Here is a 22,141-nt window from a genome sequence, read left to right as displayed (position 1 = left end):
ATTCATAAGTAGAGGTGTATCTAGAATTTGATACCGTGGGCTAGCGAGTATAAAAATATTTCTCCTATTCTAATTTTAAAAAATAACTTACATCAAATATTTTCTCGGCTAACATGAAAATTAAGGATATCACGAGATTCGGTAAATAAAATTAAACATAACCTAATAATGTATTTGGAACAAAAATATCGTACAAGAATTGAAAAGACGGCTAAATTTGTTTTCACATATGGTTCTCCACGCATATTGAAGCATCCTCATTATGAAATAAGGAAACAGAATCAGAGGAAGATGTAATTTCGATCTGATCAAAACCCACTCCATTTTGAGTCGATTGAGACGGAATTTGCAAACGTTCAACATCACCTTCCAGCATCTCTAACACGTTATTCATTGATGGACGATCATCTGGACTCATCAATATGCACCACAATGCAACTATGGTCATCTTTTTAACAATACTCTTTCTACTCGAATTCTCATCATCACATTCCGCTTCTTCAATTTCAATATCCTTACCTTGCTCAAAACAATCATATATCCAGTATGGAAAATACTTGCTCGAATTGCCATTCTTTCTTCTCAAGTCTCTCTTCAAGCCCACCATATCAATCAATAACATTCCGAAACTATACACGTCTGCCTTGAAAGAAACTGCTCCCATACTTCTGTTGATCAGTTCAGGAGCAACATATCCTATGGTTCCTCTCGCTGTAGTCAAGCTTACTGTACTTTTACCTGTAGAGCAAAACTTTGCTAACCCGAAATCAGTTATTTTGGGGACGAATTTATCATCTAGTAGTATATTATGAGGCTTGATGTCGAAATGTAGAATCTGAATATCGCAGCCTCGATGCAAATACTCAATCCCACGAGCAACCCCAACTGCAATCTCAAACTTTGTGTCCCAATTCAAAGTTTTCATGTTATCTCGATTGAAAAGATACTTCTCAAGAGAACCATTAGTCATGAAATCAAAGACAAGAGCAAGTTTGGACCCATGTGCACAGTATCCAGCTAGTTTAACAACATTTACATGATGTATCCTTCCAATTGTTGCAATTTCATTCATAAAGTCCTGCCCTTTTCGCTCCGATTTTCCCAGGAGTTTGACTGCTACATGAAGGCCACTTCGAAGCTTGCCTTTGTAAACAGAACCGTAGCCTCCTTGACCTAGTTTATCTTGAAAACCTTTAGTCATTTTTTTGATGTCAGAGTAGGAGTACCTAATTGGGGCGAGTTTATTGTCACTTTGTAGAAATGATTCTATATCTTCATGTGAGGAGAGACGCCTTGTTCGGAATTTGTAAATCAAAAAGCGCGCCACCAAAGGGAAGGTGAAGACCCTTGATGCACAAATGATGATGCATAAGATGAGGGCTGAGACGACATGGAAGAAACTCAAATCTTTGCTAAGAATACACTTGTTATTATCTTCTAGTAACAAAAGTAAAATGAGAGCGCACCAGGCAGTAGATAAGTATGTGATCTGGCCGCTGCAAGAGTATAAAACAATTGCGTGACTCAGGAAGCAAATGATGCAAAGATTGTTATGATGTTGAATCATGTTGGAAAAGAGAGTTGATGTTATTTTATAGAGCTACCCTAATACTATTGGATGTTATTGTAGACTATTGACGAATTAGTAAGAAAAATAAAATGAGAGTGTACCAGGAAATAGATAATTGTAAGGCTGTGATCCGCTTCTGACCGCTGCAAGCACAATGAATTAATATAAGAGTAAAAATAAAGATTGGTAACGTATACAGGGATTGTTATTACGTTGAATCACGGTGAGAAAGAGGGATGTTGTATAATATAAGAGCATTGCTACAGCTGCGAATCCAATGATGGTGAACACAGGAGGGCTTAACATTGCACATAACAGACCTGCAAATATTCATGTTTTTTTTTATAACTTTTTGTTTATATCAAAGCAAAATAGCTTTGGAAAAAAAGCTGAATATTTAAAGAGGACTGTGATCAAAATGGAACTAATTCCCAATGTAGAATTGCAGAACTGTCATTATCATCATTTTTAGGTAACACATTATTCATTTTTTTGTTTGTTTTTAGTTCAATCATTTCAAAAATGAGCTAAAAACCAACTAATAATGACCTTTTTGTATTATCTTCTATAGTTTGTCGTTAAGATTGAGTGTTGCATATATCACAACTGCATTTAACGATTCATGAATTAAGTGCGCACCTACAATTATCAGAAGAACCGGGTACATACCTGCATATTCAAAGATATGTATACAAGTAACCTTTAGTTAAGCATACAATAATTAAAGAGCTGAGAATGAGTGAAAATGGAGTGTACCGACGAAGCTGGATGGAAAAAATCTGGCTGCATTTATCCGAGTGAAAAAGCATTAGCACATAGATAAACAGAAGAAATGTATTGATAGAAGTAATCACAACTTGAGCCTTACGTGTGTTATAATAGCACTTGAGGCAGACGACAAGTTCGAATCCGTACAAGAGAGATTGGTGGATTTCAGACAACGAAACATTGTCAAAATCCTTAAATTCCGGCCATGAAGTCAACACTATGAGTTCAACTGTGCACAAATGTGGCAGCTCAGACGCATTCAAGTGGCCGACCTTGATATAAGCATGCGTCGAAAGAAGGGATGATGAACTAGAGGCACAATGAGTTGTAACATCTGTAAAGAAGGAAGAGTTGTTGAGTTGATGTGAGCAGCTTACAAAGTTAATAGGGTTTTGCGTTGTTGGAATTCGGTAAGGAATAGGATTAGGATTATCATAGAGGAAGGTAAAGGAATATGAAGAAACAATAGGGAAAGAGCACATGTCATTTTTAACAATGGAAGCATCAACAAGCCTGATGGTGGAATTATGGTAGTTGATTGCTTTGACATAATAGTTGTGATGGTTGAGAGAGATGGAGGTGACATTGTCTTTGCAGCGCAGTTCAAATCTGCGGTCGCCACAGTTTTTGGGGTCGCCTTTGAGCCGGAAAGGGGTGTCAAACCATATCAAAAGGGAATATCCCACAAAGAGAGAAGATTGCACAAAATCAGTGATAGACTAGGATTGATTACATTGTATTAATTCCTAGAATAGATTGATTACAATTTATTGTAATTACCATAGGGAAATAACTTCCCTATAAACTGAGGGGCTGTAAATCGTTGATTCATCAAGCAATACAGACAATCTTCTACTCTTAATTCCTTTTGCCAATATGCAAATCATCTCCTCTCTCGATTACCATCTCTAAGATGGTATCAGAGCAGTATCGATCATGTGGATCGGTCACTAGCGTGACACCTTCCGCAGAAAACTTCACAAATACAAAAATCGTGAGTACAATCCAAATACCCCATATTCTCGATTCTGAATCACTCCTTGAATGCATATCAACGTTGATTGCTCAATACAAAGAAACAACCTACCAGCGGTGCAACGAACAACATGCCGCCGCTGCTGGGAGAGGATCAACATCCTCCATCAATGTTGCAACCGGGACAAAATCAGTCCCTCCAGCCACCGAAAGAAGATCTGCAGCACAAGCAGCGGCCGCCGCCGTGAGGAGAGAGCCAACGGCTGCCTACGCCGGGAAGGAACTTACCACCGTCGTCACGCGTCGCCAACCTCCATCAGCTATCTCAAATCAGCAGCCTGCTATCCAGGCTTCAGTATCAGTTTCTGGTCAGATTGGTCAGAACCAAATAAGAAAACAGCAGCTTAACACTTCAATTGCCGCTCAATTGCCGCCGCATACAGCTTCCCAGCCACTTTCCCTTCACCAGCACCCTATGCCTTCATTGCCCACTCAACAACCTCTGCCAAATATTGGCAGCCAGTATATGCCCCTCCAACCGCCACCGCCACTGCCAAACCAACCTCCATCATATGCCGAAGTGGTATCCAATTCCGGCGATAGAGACAAGGCAGCAAGGTTCCCCACTGAAGAGGACTCGGCGGAGAGAACGGCTGGGGTTTCACTGAAGGGGGAGGCAGCTGGGTTTCATGGAAGAAACGAGATCCTTTCCAATAAATCCTCCAAGTTTCAACCCTCACAAATCGGCCCCAAACCTTCCCGAAAATCCCAATTCGAACCCCAAGCCGAAAATACCTCCCGAAATCCACCCCCAATCTCTCAAAAATCCGCCTCTGACCCCCGAGCCGAAAATACTTCTCTGATTCTACCCCAAAAATCCCATAAAACACGAAACCACCCCAGAAAACCTGAAAATTTCACTCTGGACCCCCACAAAACCCGAAACATCCAATCTGACCCCCACACAGCAAAAACATTACAGATTGCACCCCAAATTTGTGAAAACCTTGGAAACCTACCATCTATATCTTGTAAAAATTCCTTTGATGCCTTAGCTTGTTCCTCTATGTCCCAAACAGGCCCTAAAGATACCCATTGGATTTTTGATTGTGGCGCAACTGACACGATGTCGTTTGATGCATCTGATTTTCAAACTATCTCAAAATCCACCAAGTCCTATGTCCAGACGGCCAGTGGGGACCTAGCCCGGGTCCAAGGGGCAGGCACAATTAATATTTCGCCCACTTTATGCCTATCTAATTGCCTTTTTGTGCCATCATTATCACATAAGCTCCTCTCTATTAGTCATGTGACTAAAGAACTGAATTGCAAGTTACTGATGCAACCTCAATTTTGCATGCTACAGGATATCAAGACGGGGACGATAATTGGGCGTGGCACTGAGCGCAACGGACTGTACTATGTGGATGAGATAGCCCAACAGAGTGTTGCAATGCTGACTCACGGACCAACGGACAGGCAGGCTTGGCTTTGGCATCGTCGGTTAGGACATCCGTCCATAGGGTATTTACGCATGCTTTTTCCTAAGTTAGCGACCTCTATGAATTCCTTCCATTGTGAAACTTGTTTGCTAGCCAAAAGTCACAGACATACTTTTAAGTTGAATAATACAAGAATGAAAACTCCTTTTGCTTTAATACATTCTGATGTTTGGGGCCCCGCTCCTATTACTGGGGGACAAGGTTTTCGATATTTCGTGCTCTTTATTGATGACTATTCTCGCATGACTTGGATTTATTTCTTGAAACATAAGTCCGAAGTGTTTGACAAATTCACTGAATTCTTTACCCTAATCCAAACTCAATATCACCAAACAATTCAAATCCTTAGGTCAGATAACGGGGGGGAGTTTGTCAACGGAAAAATGCAAAACTTTTTCAGGGAAAAGGGATTAGTTCACCAAACATCATGTGCCTATACTCCCGAACAGAATGGGGTTGCAGAAAGAAAAAATCGATATATCCTAGAAATCACCCGAGCCATTCTCCTTGACTCCAAAGTACCCAAGTCCTTTTGGCCCGAAGCTGTAGCTACATCAGTGTACCTTATGAACCGCTTACCCACTGGGATCCTAAACTTCAAAACTCCCCTCGACATTTTTTCCCAACACTTTGAACTTCCATCATCCTTGTCTTTAGAACCCAGGGTGTTCGGGTGTACTGTCTTCGTTCATATCCCTAAACACGAACGTACCAAATTTTCCCCATGTGCCCTAAAATGTATATTTCTTGGCTATGGAAAAAATCAGAAAGGGTATAGGTGCTATGACCCAACCACTCGCCAGATACATACCACCTTGAATTGTGATTTTGTGGAAGGAGAATTCTTTTACAGCCAATCTAGTAGTCAGGGGGAGACACCAACTTCAGATGAACATCCGAATAGTGACTTACTAAATTGGCTACCTACACCCATACCCAACACTGTTCCAAGGGAAAACCACTCTGGGGGAGAGTCATCGCCAGATCCTGTCACAGAGGTTGGTCCAACAGACGAGGTTAACAGCACCACCGGGCCGTCAAACCCAGTAGTACAGAACGAAGTGCAAAGTGACATTGACCAGAGATCAACCCCGGCTTTGAATCCTGAGGTACATAATTCCAATATTGATAGCATTTCTCCTGAAAGTACTAATATGGATAGGAACAATGAGGCCGAATGTGGAACGAGTAGAGGTGATGGAGATACGGAACAGTCATATGAGCTACCTCCAAGAAGTACAAGAGGAGTCCCACCTCGGAGGTACTCACCAGATTGGAAAGGAAGAAGGGGCAGATATTCTATGGCGAATACCGCACAAGGACAATTATCAGAAATGGCCCGAGCATTCGAAGCCGCCCTGTACGAAGAAGAGGAAATTCCTCAATCATTTGAGGAGGCATCAAGACACAAGCACTGGAGAGAAGCTATGAAGAAAGAAATAGATGCACTCATCAAAAATGAAACGTGGGAGAAGTGCACATTACCTAATGGGAAGAAGCCTGTTGGATGTAGATGGATTTTTACCATCAAAAGAAGAGCAGATGGTTCAATCGAGAGATACAAGGCGAGGCTTGTGGCGAAAGGATACACACAAGTGTATGGAATAGACTATGAAGAAACCTTCTCCCCAGTTGCCAAGCTTAACACGGTTCGAGCTTTACTGTCTGTAGCAGCATGCAAAGATTGGCCCCTACATCAGTTCGACGTCACCAATGCCTTTCTTCATGGAGAATTAGAAGAAAATAAAGAAGTATATATGGAAGTGCCACCGGGTTGTGCGGCAGATTTCAGAACAGGACAAGTGTGTCGTTTGAGAAAAACCTTGTATGGACTAAAGCAGTCCCCAAGAGTCTGGTTTGGAAGATTTTGTCAGACTATGGCCAAACAAGGGTTCAAACAGAGTCAGTCAGACCACACACTCTTTACGAAAAAAAGGGGAGACAAGATTACATGCCTAATTATCTACGTAGACGATATGATCATCACAGGGGATGATAGTGAGGAAATTCAAAGCCTGCGAGAGAATCTATTCAAGGAATTTGAAATGAAAGATCTTGGAGCATTGAAATACTTTCTTGGAATTGAAGTGTTAAGATCGAGGCACGGAATATTTCTAAGGCAAAAGAAGTACGTCCTTGATCTATTGGCAGAGACGGGCCTATTGGAGTGCAAACCGGCAGAAACTCCCATGATCCCAAACCACGGCTTGAAGATAGAAGAAGGAGCCGTACTTGCAGATCGCGAACGGTATCAACGATTGGTAGGGAAGCTTATCTATTTATCCCACACTCGGCCAGATATTACTTATGCAGTTGGCATAGTTAGTCAGTTCATGCACCAACCACAAGCTGACCACATGGATGCCGCCTTGAGGATTGTTCGATATCTGAAAGGGACGGTAGAATATGGAGTGTTCTTAGCTAAGAAAGAAACTCTAGAAATCGACGGATACACCGATGCAGATTGGGCAAGTAACCCCGTCGATAGAAAGTCTACAGGAGGCTACTTCACCTTCGTTGGAGGCAACCTTGTCACTTGGAGAAGCAAGAAACAAAAGGTGGTGGCCTTGTCTAGTGCAGAAGCTGAGTTCAGAGGAATCAAAAGTGGACTTATGGGAATAATGTGGTTAAGGAGGTTGTTAACGGAAATTGGCTACCCACCTACGAGGAAAAGTCAATTATTTTGCGACAACAAAGCAGCAATCAGCATCTCAGAAAATCCGGTGCAACATGACAGAACTAAACATGTGGAAGTTGACCGTCACTTCATTAAAGAAAATCTCGAGGCAGGTACCATTGAGTTCCCATTTGTACGATCAGAAGAACAGTTGGCAGACATCTTGACCAAGGCAGTTCATCCGAAAGCTTTCAAGGAGATTTTAGGCAAGTTGAGTATCGGAGATACCGTTTCTCAACTTGAGGGGGAGTGTCAAACCATATCAAAAGGGAATATCCCACAAAGAGAGAAGATTGCACAAAATCAGTGATAGACTAGGATTGATTACATTGTATTAATTCCTAGAATAGATTGATTACAATTTATTGTAATTACCATAGATAGGGAAATAACTTCCCAATAAACTGAGGGGCTGTAAATCGTTGATTCATCAAGCAATACAGACAATCTTCCACTCTTAATTCCTTTTGCCAATATGCAAATCATCTCCTCTCTCGATTACCATCTCTAAGAAGGGGAGCTAATGTTGCTCAGAACGCCGCACGCGGAAGGGCTGCACTTTGCATCACAACATACAAATAAATTGAGTACTACTATTACTAATACAATCAACATATATGAAAAATATTTCATCATATTGTTGTTTGATTTGATTCAGATTAACAACACAGACTTTCTTCCTTTTTATTAGATAAGTCTAGTTCACTTAATCACTCTATTAATTTTAAAGATAGTTTCAGAATTATCACTACCTAGGGTCGGCATAGTTGATAAGTCACCTTCACTTAATTATAATTCTTGAACGTCTCTCTTCTATTGACTTTGGTTTTATGGATATTAATTTATGTTTATTCAGGTGTGAAAATGTTACTCCATAATGTTAAGAATTAGAAAATTACGGAATAATGAACTTCTGGCTTACTAATTCAAGATAAACTCACCCCTAATTCATTCTACCCCAAATAGAGCCTAAACAATAGTACTATTATCATAACAAATATTTCTAGGTCAATATCTTGTTCCTCATGTTTAGGTGAATACTTAGTCATGTTACTTGAGCAAAAAATAAATACTACATCAACTGAAGATCCAACTTGGCTAACGAACTTTGACCCATTTACAAATAAATACTTGAAGCCGATAATATTACTACCCCATCCAAAAAAAAGACTAATTTTATCATTTTGGACCGTCCATCAAAATTATATCAATTTTAAATATGAAAAGTTTCAAACTTCGTGTCCCAATTCAAGGGCTTCATGTTTTCTCGATTGAAGATGTACTTTTAAAGAGATCCATTAGTCATGAAATCGAAGACAAGGGCTAGTTTGGAGCCATGCGCACAATATCCGGCTAATTTGATAACATTGACATGGTGTATCCTTCCAATAGTTGCGATTTCATTCATGAAGTCCAGCCCTTTTCCTCCCGATTTCCCCAAGAGTTTGACTGCAACATCATGTCCGCTTCGGAGCTTGCCTTTGTAAACTGAACCGTAACCTCCTTGACCTAGTTTATTTCGAAAACTTTTGGTCATTTTTTTGAGGCCCGAATAAGAGTACCTAATTGGGGAGAGTTTGTTGTCACTTTGTAGAAATGATTCTATATCTTCATGTAAGGAGAGACGCCTTGTGCGGAATTTGTAAATCAAAAGACGCACCACCAACGGGAAGGTGAAGACCCTTGATGCATAGATGATGGTGCTTAAGATAAAGGCTGAGAAACATGGAAGAAACTGAAATCTTTGCTATGAATACAGTTGTTATTATCATTTAGTCACAAAAGTAAAATGAGAGCGCACCCGGCAGTAGATAAGTCTGTAATCTGGCCGCATAAAAATCGAGTGCACCAGGCAGTAGATAGGTATAAGACCCTGATCCGACTTTCACCGCTGCAACTGCAAGCACAACAAATTATACATCATAAGCCAAAACAAGAGTGAATATATATCGGTAACGTATATATATAAGGATTCTTACGTTGAATCACGGTGAAAAAGATAGATGGTGTATAACAGAAGAGCAATGATACAGCTGCGAATCCAAAGATGGTGAATACCGGAGGGCTTACCACTGCACATAACAGACCTGCAAAAAATTAATAGGGTTTATTGGTGTCGAAACTCGGTAAGGAAGAGGATCATGGGTATTGAAGATGCTAAAGGCATTTGGAGAAACAACAGGGAATGAGCAGATTTCATCGTTAACAATGGACGCATCAACGAGCCTGATGGTGGAGTTTTCGTGGTCGATTGTTTTGACATAGTAGTTAGAGTTGGAAGAGATGTAGGCCACATTGTTTTCGCAGGTCACAGCAGCTAATGTTGCTGAGGATGCCACATGAAGAAGGGCTGCACTTTGCATCACAACATACTACTATTACTAATACAATCAACACATATGGAAAACATTTCATCATTTTGTTGATTGATTTGATTCAGATTAGGAACACATACTTTAATTCTTCTTCTCCATACCAATATTTGATGAGTCTACTTCCCTTAATCATTTATTAATTTAAAAGAAAGTGACAGAATTATAACTACCTTGGGTTGGTTGTTAGAGGGAAGGTTCATCAATTAATGAATATCTTCATCTCTTGCATTGACTTTGGTTTTATGGATATTTGCAAGAAAAGTCAAGAAATTATTAGTAGTATTAATTTTATTTTCATTTACGATGCAGTTGGTGCCACAATTCTTATTTAAGTTATATATCAAGATGAGCTCAACTTAATATTTTTTTTACATGAGATGAACCATATATATATAACACATGCACAATCACATTCAACTAATGTTTTTGCAATAAGTTACATTGATTTGTTCCTCATTCTTACAACTATTCATTAGTTCAACATTTTTTCATCTACTTCCTTTTCTTTGACTTTTATTTATTTATCTACTTCCTTTTCTTTGACTTTTATTTATTTCTTTGAAAGGAAAGTGACACTAAATCATTAAATCAAATATCTATAGAAACAGTCTCATCTCCAAGGAGGAATTAAAATTCTAGGAGACCATATCTTGCGCCGCATGTTTAGCTTAGGTCAATCAATAATTGAACATTTTAATCTCTTTTATTTACCAATTGGTATCCCTGTCAAATTAACACGATAATAATGGATGATTTGAAAAGTAAATGTTTCGGCACATTAAATTTTATACATACAAAATGAATAATTTGTTTATCATATTCTCTAACTTAAGCTATAACCTATAAGGAAAATAAAATATAAATAAAAGATAGTAATGACTTATAAAATTTTATAATGGGTCCCACCGCCCACATAAAAGACTACTACATGTTACAATATTTAGGCCATTTTCATTATGACAAGCTCTGCAATTCTTCAACGATAATCTCAACACTAGGTGAAGCATCATCATGTTCCAGCAGTGGTACTGAATCAGTGGAACATGTTTGATCTACGGCAGTTTGAATAGATTGAGAAGGATACTCGGGAATATTTAGACGATCAACATCACCCTCCAACATTTCCAACACTTTGTTCATTGAGGGACGATGGTCAGGACACATCTGTATGCACCATAATGCAACTATTGTCATCTTCCGACCAAATTTCCTCCAACTAGCATCATCACCACCATTCACGACTTCAATGTCCTTCCCTAGGTTGAAGTAGTCATATATCCAATACGGAAAATATTGACTCGAATCGTCATTGTTTCCTATCAAGTCTTTCTTCAAACTTACCATTTCCATTAACAACATCCCGAAACTATAAACATCAGCCTTGTAAGAGACTGCTCCAATACTTCTGCTAATCAGTTCAGGAGCAACATATCCTATGGTTCCTCTAGCAGCAGTCATAGTCACAGTGGTTTTACCTGTTGAGAAAAACTTTGCTAGCCCAAAATCTGATATTTTCGGGATGAAGTTATCATCAAGAAGTATGTTATGAGGCTTAATGTCGAAATGCAAGATCTGAACATCACACCCTCGGTGTAGATACTCAATCCCACGAGCAACACCAACTGCAATCTCAAACTTCGTATCCCAACTCAATGAGATCGTTTTGTCTCTATTGAAAAGATATTTTTCAAGGGAACCGTTGGGCATGAAATCATAGATAAGTGCACGTTTGGAGCCGTGTGCACAATATCCAACAAGTTTCACCACATTGACATGGTGGATCCTTCCAATAGTTGCAATTTCATTCATGAAGTCTTGTCCACTTCCTCCAGATTTTCCGAGTAATTTGACTGTTACATGAAAGCCACTTCGGAGCTTCCCTTTGTAGACAGAACCGTAGCCACCTTCACCTAGTTTGTCTTGAAAGCCTCCTGTCATCTTCTTAATGTCTGAATATGAATATCTAATTGGTGTGAGTTGGTTGTCACTTCGTAAGAAACTTTCGATTCTTGCATACATGGACCTATGCCTTCTCCGAAATTTCTTGATCAAAAGCCACATAGCAACAGGAAAAAGGATAACTCTTGGCAGCATGATGATCAATTCTGCCATGACAAGTGAAAAAGATAAAATAAAAATCATCAATTGATGTTGAATTTATATGTACAAGTTTCTGTGTACATTTATAACTAATAATATTTAAAATTAAGAGAATATAAATTTCTAAATTAGTACTTCTTACTGTGCAGGAATTCTAGCATTATATGGTTCTATAGACTATAAGTAATTGTTTTGCTATTTTACTTTTCCTTTTATATATTCAATATACATATTGTAGCACTTACATGATTTAGTAATACCTAGTTCAATTTTTAAATTTGGAATACTGTTTCCCGATATGATATTTAGCATGCATATTACTAGCACATGCATCTACTTTCTATATATTACTTAAATGGACTTCCATTAGTCACCTTTAATCCTTTTTAATATCTTTAAAATGGAAAAGTTGCTTAAAAATAAAAGCCTGAAATAGTAGGTAGTGCATATACTTAAACAAGGGAGCGCACCAATTACAAATTCAATACATTCTTGAGCAGATGGGAAAACGTCGTCGCCTGCAACAACTACACCAAAAAGAAATGATCGCTAATATCACGAATTACGCCTAATTAATTAAAATTGAGATACTTATTTTATTCATCACTTATATATTCATGGAATTTATGTGTTTATGCATGCATTATATAAGGTTTCTTACGGGGAGATATTATTCTGTCGCCAAAAAAAGACAAAGTTTGATATAAGCCCAGTGATACCGGGCCGATTCCAAAGATGGTGAATATAGGAGGGCCTACCATTGCACATAGCAAACCTGCAATATTTTTACGACCAAGTTATAATATGTAGAAAAACCCGGGCCGAATCTTAAGTACTCCCTCCGTTCATGATTTAAAGAACCCTTTTGCCATTATGGTTTGTCCATGATTTATAGAACCATTTACTTTATTCAACTTTTAGTATGCGGATCTCACATCCCACCAACTTTTACACTTACAATTCAATATAAAATTAATACTATAAATGGGTTTCACATTCCACTCATTTTCTCTATTTACTATCCTTCACAAAGTTATATAATTTTTTAAAACCGTGTTGAGTCAAAATGGCACTTTAAATGGTGGGCGGAGGGAGTATTGATTAAGCATATTAATTCCATTAAATTGTAGCTTCTTTAAATAAAATTGATAAAGAAAACAAAATTGAAGAGGGAATATACTAACGGACGATCTCACCAATAATGAGTAGAGCAATTGGGTGAAGCAGCAGATCTGTAGATATAGAGAGGTGATTTTCATAAGCACAAAATCATTATTAGAGGAGTATTATACAATGATATTCTATGATTCTTACCCCACCAGAAGGGACTAGGCCATGGTCCGCAGTCGTTGCAGAAGGTGAGTTCAAATCCATACAAGAGAGAGTGGTGGATTTCTGAAAGAGATACATTTTTCAGATCATGAAACTCCCACGACGTCATCGCTATGTGATCTAGTCGGCACAGATCCTGTACCTCTGAGGCACGCATGCGTCCGACCTTTATATATAAATATGGTCTATCATTCATTCGAGAACATTTAGTAGAAATGTTGGTGTAGAGGGATGAATTCTTCATGGGATTAGGGCAGCTCATCAAATTGATAGGGGTGGCTTTATAATCATATCGATAGGTAGAATTATAATTTATTGGGATATAGTAACTGTAATCAGAATCATTGGAAAAGTAACGGTAATGAACAGTAGAGATGGGGAAAGAGCATATGTTGTCATAGTTGAGGGAAGCATCAACCAATCTGATGGTGGAGTTTTGGTAGTCGATGGCTTTGACATAGTAGTTTCGAGAGTCGAGAAAGATGGAGGTGAGATTGTGGTGGCATGTTAATATGCGATGGCCGCAGTGGCTGGAGTCGCTCTTGAGGCGGAAAGGGTAGCTGATGTTACGAATAACGCCACACGAAGAAGGAGGGCAGTGAGGATTAGCATGGGGGAAATGAGCTAATGTTGTAAGGATGAATAAGAGGAGGAGAGTTGTGGACATTGCAGGCAGCTTGGAAGGTTCAGAATGCCAAATATTTCGAAATAGAAGCATGCACAAAATAGATCCTCTGTTTCGGAGACTTTTTATAGTAAGTTTAAAATAATGAGTAATTAGAGACGTCTGCATTTCAATTTCGAAGACGCATAAAGGAGACAGTGTTAATTGATATAATGTTGAAAATAATGTACAGAACCGGTCCGAGTTCGACTCCATTTACCATATTTTTGGTGTTATTTGTTTCTCAACTCCATTCAAAATGGACTAATTTATTACTATAAGCTTTTGAACATATTAAAGATTATTCAAACTGCTATATAACCTCATTGAATACTCTGAATTTATCGTTAAATTCATTTAAATATGGAATTTTTTGAATATCTATCATTTGAGCGAAATTACTAGACAATACTGATTTTGCAGCTGCAGCCAGCTGTGCACAATTATTCATCTTGAAAAGTCTATGTCCACGATTATTATTTTTTAAGTATATATATTGAAGTCAATGAGTCAATGGCGATAGTTGATTGAAGTGAAGTCCACAAACACATCCATCACAATTTTAACTCCACGCAGAAATTTCTTGTCGCAACAATTTTCTTTAGTCACTATGAAATACTACATTAAATTAAAAATAATGAAATCATAATTTGAAAAAACAGTGCCCCCTCGAAAAAAACGTATATTCAGAGTTTAAATACCAGTGATTAAGAAATCATATCATATTCCAACTCTGTTAGGAAACAATTCACAACAATTCTCACCTTGTGACTTGGTAGTCAACTAGTTATATATGGGATAAATAAAAAACCTTCAATTATAATTCACAAGACCATGGATTTCTGAAAGAGATACATTTATAAATCGTTCTTACCCTCCCAGAAGGAAGCAGACCATGGTCCGCAGTCGTTGCAGAAGGTGAGTTCAAATCCATACAAGAGAGAGTGGTGGATTTCTGAAAGAGATACATTTTTAAGATCATGAAACTCCCACGACGTCATCGCTATGAGATCTAGTCGGCACAGATGCGGTACCTCTGAGGCACTCATGCGTCCGACCTTTATATATGAATATGATCTATCATTCATTCGAGAACAATTAGTAGAAATGTTGGTGTATAGGGATGAATTCTTCATGGGATTAGGGCAGCTCATCAAATTGGTGGCTTCATAATTATAGTAACTGTAATCAGAATCATCGGAAAACTCAAAATTAGAATAAGTAGAAGAGATGGGGAAAGAGCATATGTTGTCATAGTTGAGGGAAGCATCAGCCACTCTGATGGTGGAGTTTTGGTAGTCGATGGCTTTCACATAGAAGTTTCGAGAGTCGAGAAAGATGGAGGTGAGATTGTGGCGACAGGTTAATATGAGATAGCCGCAGTGGCTGGAGTCGCTCTTGAGGCGGGAAGGGTAGCTGATGTTACGAATAACGCCACACGAAGGAGTGCAGAGAGGTTTAGCATGAGAGAAATGATCTAATGTAGCAAGGATGAATAAGAGGAGAGTTGTGGACATTGCAGGCAGCTTGGAGAGTTGAGAATGCCAAATATTTCGAAATAGAAGGATGCACAAAATAGATCGATCCTCTGTTTCGGAGACTTTTTTTTATAGTAAGTTCAAAATAATGAGTAATTAGACACGTCTGAATTGATATAAAGGGGTTGGGCGGGCAGACGAAAGATCTTTGTACAGAACCGGTCCGAGTTCGACTCGTATTTACTAAGGCCATCCACAACGCTGTTCCTATACCGTTCCTAAACAGTTCCTTAAACTACTATTTGCGGGCCACACTGTACTTTTTTACTCCATTCCTTAACTAAGGAACGGAACCTGCAACCCTCCGTTCCTTAGCCGTTCTTTAACCGTTCCTTAAATTACTATTCATTCAATTTCATTTCTTATTTTTATTTCCAACCCAATTCAATTAAAACAAACACACTTTATTAAAAAAAGACACAACATTAAAAAAAATTACAACTTAAACTTAAAAAAAATAAAAAAACACACAATTAAAATCCTAAAAAAATAAAAAACACACAATAGAAATAAAAACACATACAATTAAAATCCTAAAAAACACACAATTAAAAACCCCGCACCCCCAAACACCTGCGGTTCACCCTCGCTGGCCTCACCGGTGTCACCAGATGAGTAGTTGCCGGTCGCCGTGTGCTTCGTGCGCTTTGAGGTTGAGCCCGAGCTTGAGCGGACACCGCCGGCCCACCTTTCCTCGTCCTTGACGAGCTGCCAAATATCAACAAATTTGAACTGTAGACCGGTGTCCTGGTGGAAACGCGCAAAGCCGCCCTCAGAATGTCGGCGCCCGAAGCTCCGCTTTGGTATTGCGCCGCTTCGGCCTAGTAGATGCCGCAGAATTTTTTGACCTGTACGTCAACTCGGCAAAAGTGAGCACGGAGCATTGTATATTTCCGCTTCCGGGCCCCTTTCGGCTTAGTCTGGTGGTAGACATCACGGACCTTTTCCCAGAAGCACTTGGCGGCTTGTTGATTCCCGACGATGGGATCGTACAAGACGGTGAGCCAGGCGTTGTATACCGCCTTTGTTTCTTCGTTGCTGTACGGATGCCGGCCCAGATCCTCCGGTTCATCCTCCTGTTCCTCCTCCTCCTTCTCCTCGGCCGCCTCAGACACAGCCCTGGAGCTTCCACCGCCTCGGTCTCCTCCCTGGGTGGGAGCAACGGGGATATCCTCCTGAATCTGGGACAATCCCTGAGAAAGACGCGAGGTGGCGGGTCGAGCGTATACATCCACATCGAAAGTGGGTGGTTGGTACCCACCCGGCGTCGCCGACCCCTGGGTGCCCGGCGTCGACGAACTGGAACCACCAAGTGTGTTGTACATGGTCTCCCAATCGCCGAACGCGTTGAGATCCCACCCACCGGAGCCGCCACCGCCGTAGTTGCCGTCACCGGACATTTTGTGAAGAGATTGAATATGAAAATTGGAGAGGAAATGAAGTTGATTTAGGAAGAATAGATGTGTAGTTGTGTGTGAAATGAGGATGAATTAGGAGTATTTATAGAATAAGAAAATAAAAATAAAAGTTAAAAAAATAACGGTAATATTACCGTTTAAATTTTTTTTTTATTAAATCGAATATTTTTTTTAAAAAATAATTATTGCTTCAGCACGTGACGTCGCCCACTCGCGGGCCGGCGAGTGGGCGACACGCACGACGCGGGGAGAGCCACGTCGCCGAAGCGCGTGGCGGCACGGACCGTGCCGCGGGTCGTGCCGTCGGTACCCGGCACGGCTTGGGAACGGCTCCTCGACGACACCATGCACCGCAACGCGTTCCGCTGCGAAGTCGTTCCGGCGGAACGGCCCGCAGAACGCCGGCTGCCCGCGTTGCGGGTGCTCTAACTGCTGATCCGTCCGAGTTCGACTCCATTTACCATATTTTTGGTGTTATTTGTTTCTCAAGTCCATTAAATATGGAGTAATTTATTACTATAAGCTTTTGAACATATTAAAGATTATTCAAACTGCTATATAACCTCATTGAATACTCTGAATTTATCGTTAAATTCTTTTAAATATGGAATTTTATGAATACTCTGAATTTACCGTTGTGCACAGCCAGCTGTGCACAACTATATCTATCATATGGAGTATGAAGGAGATTAGATTTGGCAAGAATTATTCATCTTGAAAAGTCTATGTCCACGATTATTAGTTTTTAAGTATTTATATTGAAGTCAATGAGTCAATGGCGATAGTTGATTGAAGTGAATGCCACAAACACATCCATCACAATTTTAACTCCACGCAGAAATTTATTGTCGCAGCAAATTTCTTTTGTCACTATGAAATACATTGAGAGGCATTTCTTTTCTCACAAATACACAATTAGTGGAAGTTATTTCTAGGAAAAGTAGATGACAACAAAAATTCAAGCAATGGCGATAGTTGATTGAAGTGAATGCCACAAACACATCCATCACAATTTTAACTCCACGCAGAAATTTATTGTCGCAACAAATTTCTTTTGTCACAATGAAATACATTGAGAGGCATTTCTTTTCTCACAAATACACAATTAGTGGAAGTTATTTCTAGGAAAAGTAGATGACAACAAAAATTCAAGCATTACTAATAATCTCAATAATGCTACTACCATTGTTATCATGCAATAATAATATGTAAGCATTCTCTTTGAATCCGTAGCCCAACTTTGTTGTTCATTTCCTGCCATATACGTTGGAATATTAGGAATTTGTAGATGTTCGGCATTGCCTTCTAACATCTCCAACACTATATTCATGGGTGGACGATTGTCTGGACTCATTGTATGAGCCATAACGCAACAATAGTCATCCTTCGACCAATGTTTCTATCATAATTTTCATCTACATTTCCAATGCCAATGTTCATAACTTGGTTCAAGTGGTCGTATATCCAATTAGGGAAATACTTACTAGATTCGTCATTGTTCCTAGTCAAGTCTTTGTTCAAGTTTAATATTTCTATCAACAACGTACATCCCGAAACTATACACATCAGCCTTGTAATACACTACTCCAATACTTCTATTGATAAGTTCACGAGTAACATACCATATGGTTCCTCTTGCTGTCGTCAATGTCACTGTCTCCTTATTTGTGGAGCATAATTTCGCCAATCCAAAATCTGATATTTTTGGGATAAACTTGTCATCAAGAAGTATGTTGTGAGGTTTAACGTCAAAATACAAGATCCGGATGTCACAACCATGGTGCAAATATTTAATCCATCGAGCCACTTCAACTACAATCTTAAATTTCATATCCCAATCCAATTAAGGCTTTTTCTCAGTTGAAGATATACTTCTCAAGGGAACCATTTGGCATGAAATAAAAAACAAGGGCATGCTTGAATCTTTCGGCACAATATCCAACTAGTAGAACAACATTTACATGATGAATCCTCCCAATAGATGGCCACTTCGAAGTTTCCTTTGTAAACAGAACCGAAGCCCCCTTCGCCTAGTTTATCTTCAAAATTCTTAGTCATCTTCTTTATGTCCTAGTCAGAATACCTTATTGGCATGAGCTTGTTGTCACTTTGTAGGAATGGCTCATAATAAGGCCAAATCAAAAACTTGTGGTAAAACAGTTATACAATAACTTGCATGAAGTAAAAAAAATAAAAGGAAAAGTGGTGCAAATTATAGTATTGAAATGGTAATTCAAGGTACCAGGTAACACGAAGTTGTAAACTTCATCGCACCATACATATAATGACATAATAAAAGAAAAAATAGCAATAAAGGGAGATAATAGACTTAGTCCTACTAAAAGAGAAATTAATTTAAAGAGCCGGATAGTAATAGTCTGTGAATTAAAAAGATCGTACTCATATATGGAAGAAATGGAGTGAGAGAATCAGAGTGGTGAGGAAGATCTGAGTTGTGATCATAGCTGGATAATGTAAGTCACCTACCAATAAGGCAAAATAATAACTGTAAGCTCACACTCTCACAACTCACACACTCTATTTATATACCAAATCATAGGTGGATATTAAGACTGAATGATCATTTTTTGTACCTAAATTTTCCTCATAGTATCAATTATCAAACGTGAGTATGCAAACCCATTCGTTAAAAATATTCACACACATCTTTCAACTTTGATAGTAATATTGCTAGAAAGATTTTTCTACTTTTTAGACTATTTTTTGGTCCAAAATACTCTCGAGCTCCTAAAAGGTATTTTCGTCTTTTGTTTCGGAACAACCTATTGATATTATGGCAAACTTTATACTTTTAGAGAATTTTCTTTTACATGTTGTTAAGGAGGTGATTAGTAGAGGAATTAAATAGAACATTATTTATGACATCTTACATTTTTTTTAAAATATTGGTGTATATAATTTTTTTTAAAATTAACAAAAAAATAGTTTTAAAAATTAGATTAGTAATAATTATTTATTATTAAATAATTTATTAGTTTTATTTACATTTTAATTTAATTTGAAGAATTTATTGATATCTGTATTTGGGAGACTTTTTATAAGTTAAAAAAAGTAAGACATGTTTGGCTTTCGCGTCTTCGAGCACTTCAATTTCGCATATACATCGACGCATAATGTGGTGTAATTGGCGGACGTTAGATCTTGCATTGAATTGGTCTGAGTTCAACTCCAATTTACCATACTTTTTATGTTATTTACTTTTAAAGTTCATTGAAAATTTAACTTGGCAATTGGCATGCGCTTTTAAAATCAATTGAGAAAATGTCGTTGAAGTAGTCAATCTTTCGAAATAATACTCTCCCTCCCCAAAAAATTGACTAGTTTTTCCATTTTGGATCGTCCCCAAAATTAGACAAAATCTGAATAAAGAAAGTTTTGAACTACTAATAACATGGACCCTACAATCTACTGACGCTACTTCCATTATTTTTTTTCCATCTCACTTTTATTTTTTCCTATCTCTCTCTTACTTTATCAATTGCACATTAAAACTCGTGGCATATACAACTTTGTCGATTTTTTGGGCGGATGAAGTATAATATAATGCTTGCTATTTTAGAAAAACCAAAAGTTAATTAAAATTAATGAAATCCTATGAATATCTATCTGGCAAAATAACTACTACCTCCGTCCCACAATAGGAGTCATATTTGCTCTAAGCACATATTTTAAAAAATGTAAAGAAAAGTTAGTGAATTGTGAGGGTCCCATTTATATTATTAATTTTATAATAAAATATGAGCAGAATAAGTTGATGGAATATGACTCTTATTATGAGAAACACTGAAATGACAAATGTAATTTTTATTATGGGATGGAGGAAGTGAGTAGTGACAACAACTGATTTTGCAGTAGTAGATATACTGAACTATACGGAAACTGAAGGAGATTTGATTTAGCAGGAATTATTCATTTTGGACTGACTTAGTTTACTACTCCATACTCTATTCGTCTCATAAAAATATAAACATTTGAAATGACACGAGAATTAATATACAATTGGTAAAGTAAAATAGATTAATAGAAGGATAGTTACTTAGGATTGGCGGATAGTGAGACCTATACTATTATTAGTGTTTAATGAGCTATAATAGTGGGTAATAGTGGTATAAATTGTAAATAAATTAATATATATGGCTAATGAGCTGGAGACAATTTTTCCTAAATGAATATGTCCATTTTTTGTGACATACGGAAATGGAAAGTGAACATAAGAGATAATGGTCTTTTTCAATTTTAATGAAGTCAATGAGTCAATGACGATAGTTGATTGGAGAGAAATCTACAAACTAATCCATCACAATTTATAATTCCGCGTTGAAATTTCTGTAGCATTAAATTTCTAATTTCTTTGTCGCTTAAAAATAGTAAGTAAAGGAAAAATTAGAGCGCACCGGTTGTTAGTTGAATAGTCTCTCCAATCTCTGCAAGCATAAACATGATTAGCAATAAAGGATTAATGTGAAAAATATTACTTTCTCTATTTTATAAAAATAGAAATTTTATAAAACGGGCGAATTTTAATGCACAATTAATAAAGTAAGCCAAAGAGAAAAAAAATGTGATTAAAGTATTATTTGTGAAGAATGAATATCACTTTATTTTTAAGGGACAAATCAAAATGGAATTAGTTTCTATTTTCAAAGGACGGATGGAGTAATAAATAGAGGAAATGTAAGATCGATATCTTACTGGAATAAACCATCAAGCTAATAGTCCTAAAATAGCGATAATTGAAGTTATAGGAGGTGCACATAAAAGACCTGCAACGTACATCATATGATTAAATGGAATAACATATTGAGTAATAATTTTGAAATAGGTAGTGAAGCATAGCGCACATGTAATGTAATGACCAGAAGAATAGGGATATAACAATGAGAGTATTCAATATAATGTGTATGTATTGAAAAGAATGAGAATTATTCAATATATTGGCAAAGATGCCACAGGTAGAAGGAGTGCACTTTGCATAGCAAGATGGAAGGAAATACACAAAACAATTAAGACAGATGAATACTTCATCATTGTTGATTCATAGATTGTAATTCATGTTTTCTAAAATAAATAAAATTATGGCATGAGATGAGACGAGTTCACTAGTTTATGATCACGGTTGGGTGCATAAGAAAATATTGGCAGGTCTTCATTAATCCCATTTTTTACCATACGTATATACATATAAAAAAACTAAGTATCTG

General features: G+C 38.0%; 2 protein-coding genes and 1 long non-coding RNA gene across 8 annotated transcripts; all 3 read right to left on the bottom strand.

Moving 5' to 3' along the window:
- Window positions 1-223: 223 nt before the first annotated feature.
- On the bottom strand, window positions 224-1,201 carry LOC121779220 (rust resistance kinase Lr10-like). The gene has a single exon (XM_042176540.1). The coding sequence runs from the start codon at window positions 1,199-1,201 to the stop codon at window positions 224-226; it is 978 nt and encodes a 325-aa protein (XP_042032474.1).
- A 7,571-nt stretch (window positions 1,202-8,772) lies between these two features.
- On the bottom strand, window positions 8,773-9,907 carry LOC121779458. 2 transcript variants are annotated; one of them, XR_006045818.1, is made up of 3 exons: window positions 9,472-9,907; window positions 9,294-9,389; window positions 8,773-9,208 (listed from the first exon to the last, which is right to left on the bottom strand). It is a non-coding gene; the product is annotated as an uncharacterized LOC121779458 (long non-coding RNA). The 2 variants fall into 2 exon arrangements; XR_006045817.1 differs by having other exon boundaries at window positions 8,773-9,389.
- Window positions 9,908-10,726: 819 nt separating this feature from the next.
- Window positions 10,727-15,595, bottom strand: LOC121779988 (LEAF RUST 10 DISEASE-RESISTANCE LOCUS RECEPTOR-LIKE PROTEIN KINASE-like 2.7). Of its 5 annotated transcripts, none has more exons than XM_042177494.1 (7): window positions 14,838-15,595; window positions 13,442-13,465; window positions 13,282-13,362; window positions 13,164-13,199; window positions 12,629-12,742; window positions 12,420-12,494; window positions 10,727-11,972 (listed from the first exon to the last, which is right to left on the bottom strand). In XM_042177494.1, exons 1-7 carry the CDS (start codon window positions 15,478-15,480, stop codon window positions 10,822-10,824), a joined length of 2,124 nt encoding a protein of 707 aa, XP_042033428.1. In that variant the 5' UTR covers window positions 15,481-15,595; the 3' UTR covers window positions 10,727-10,821. The 5 variants fall into 5 exon arrangements, with proteins under 5 accessions (XP_042033428.1, XP_042033429.1, XP_042033430.1 ...); XM_042177495.1 differs by having other exon boundaries at window positions 13,282-13,465; window positions 14,838-14,918; window positions 14,998-15,595; XM_042177496.1 differs by lacking the exon at window positions 13,442-13,465.
- Window positions 15,596-22,141: the final 6,546 nt, after the last annotated feature.

This window comes from Salvia splendens, chromosome 19 (genome assembly GCF_004379255.2).
Source record: "Salvia splendens isolate huo1 chromosome 19, SspV2, whole genome shotgun sequence".
In the NCBI taxonomy this organism is placed as follows: Eukaryota; Viridiplantae; Streptophyta; class Magnoliopsida; order Lamiales; family Lamiaceae; genus Salvia; species Salvia splendens.
Note: the sequence above shows the minus strand (reverse complement) of the source record. Positions and strands in the feature narration are given on the sequence as shown.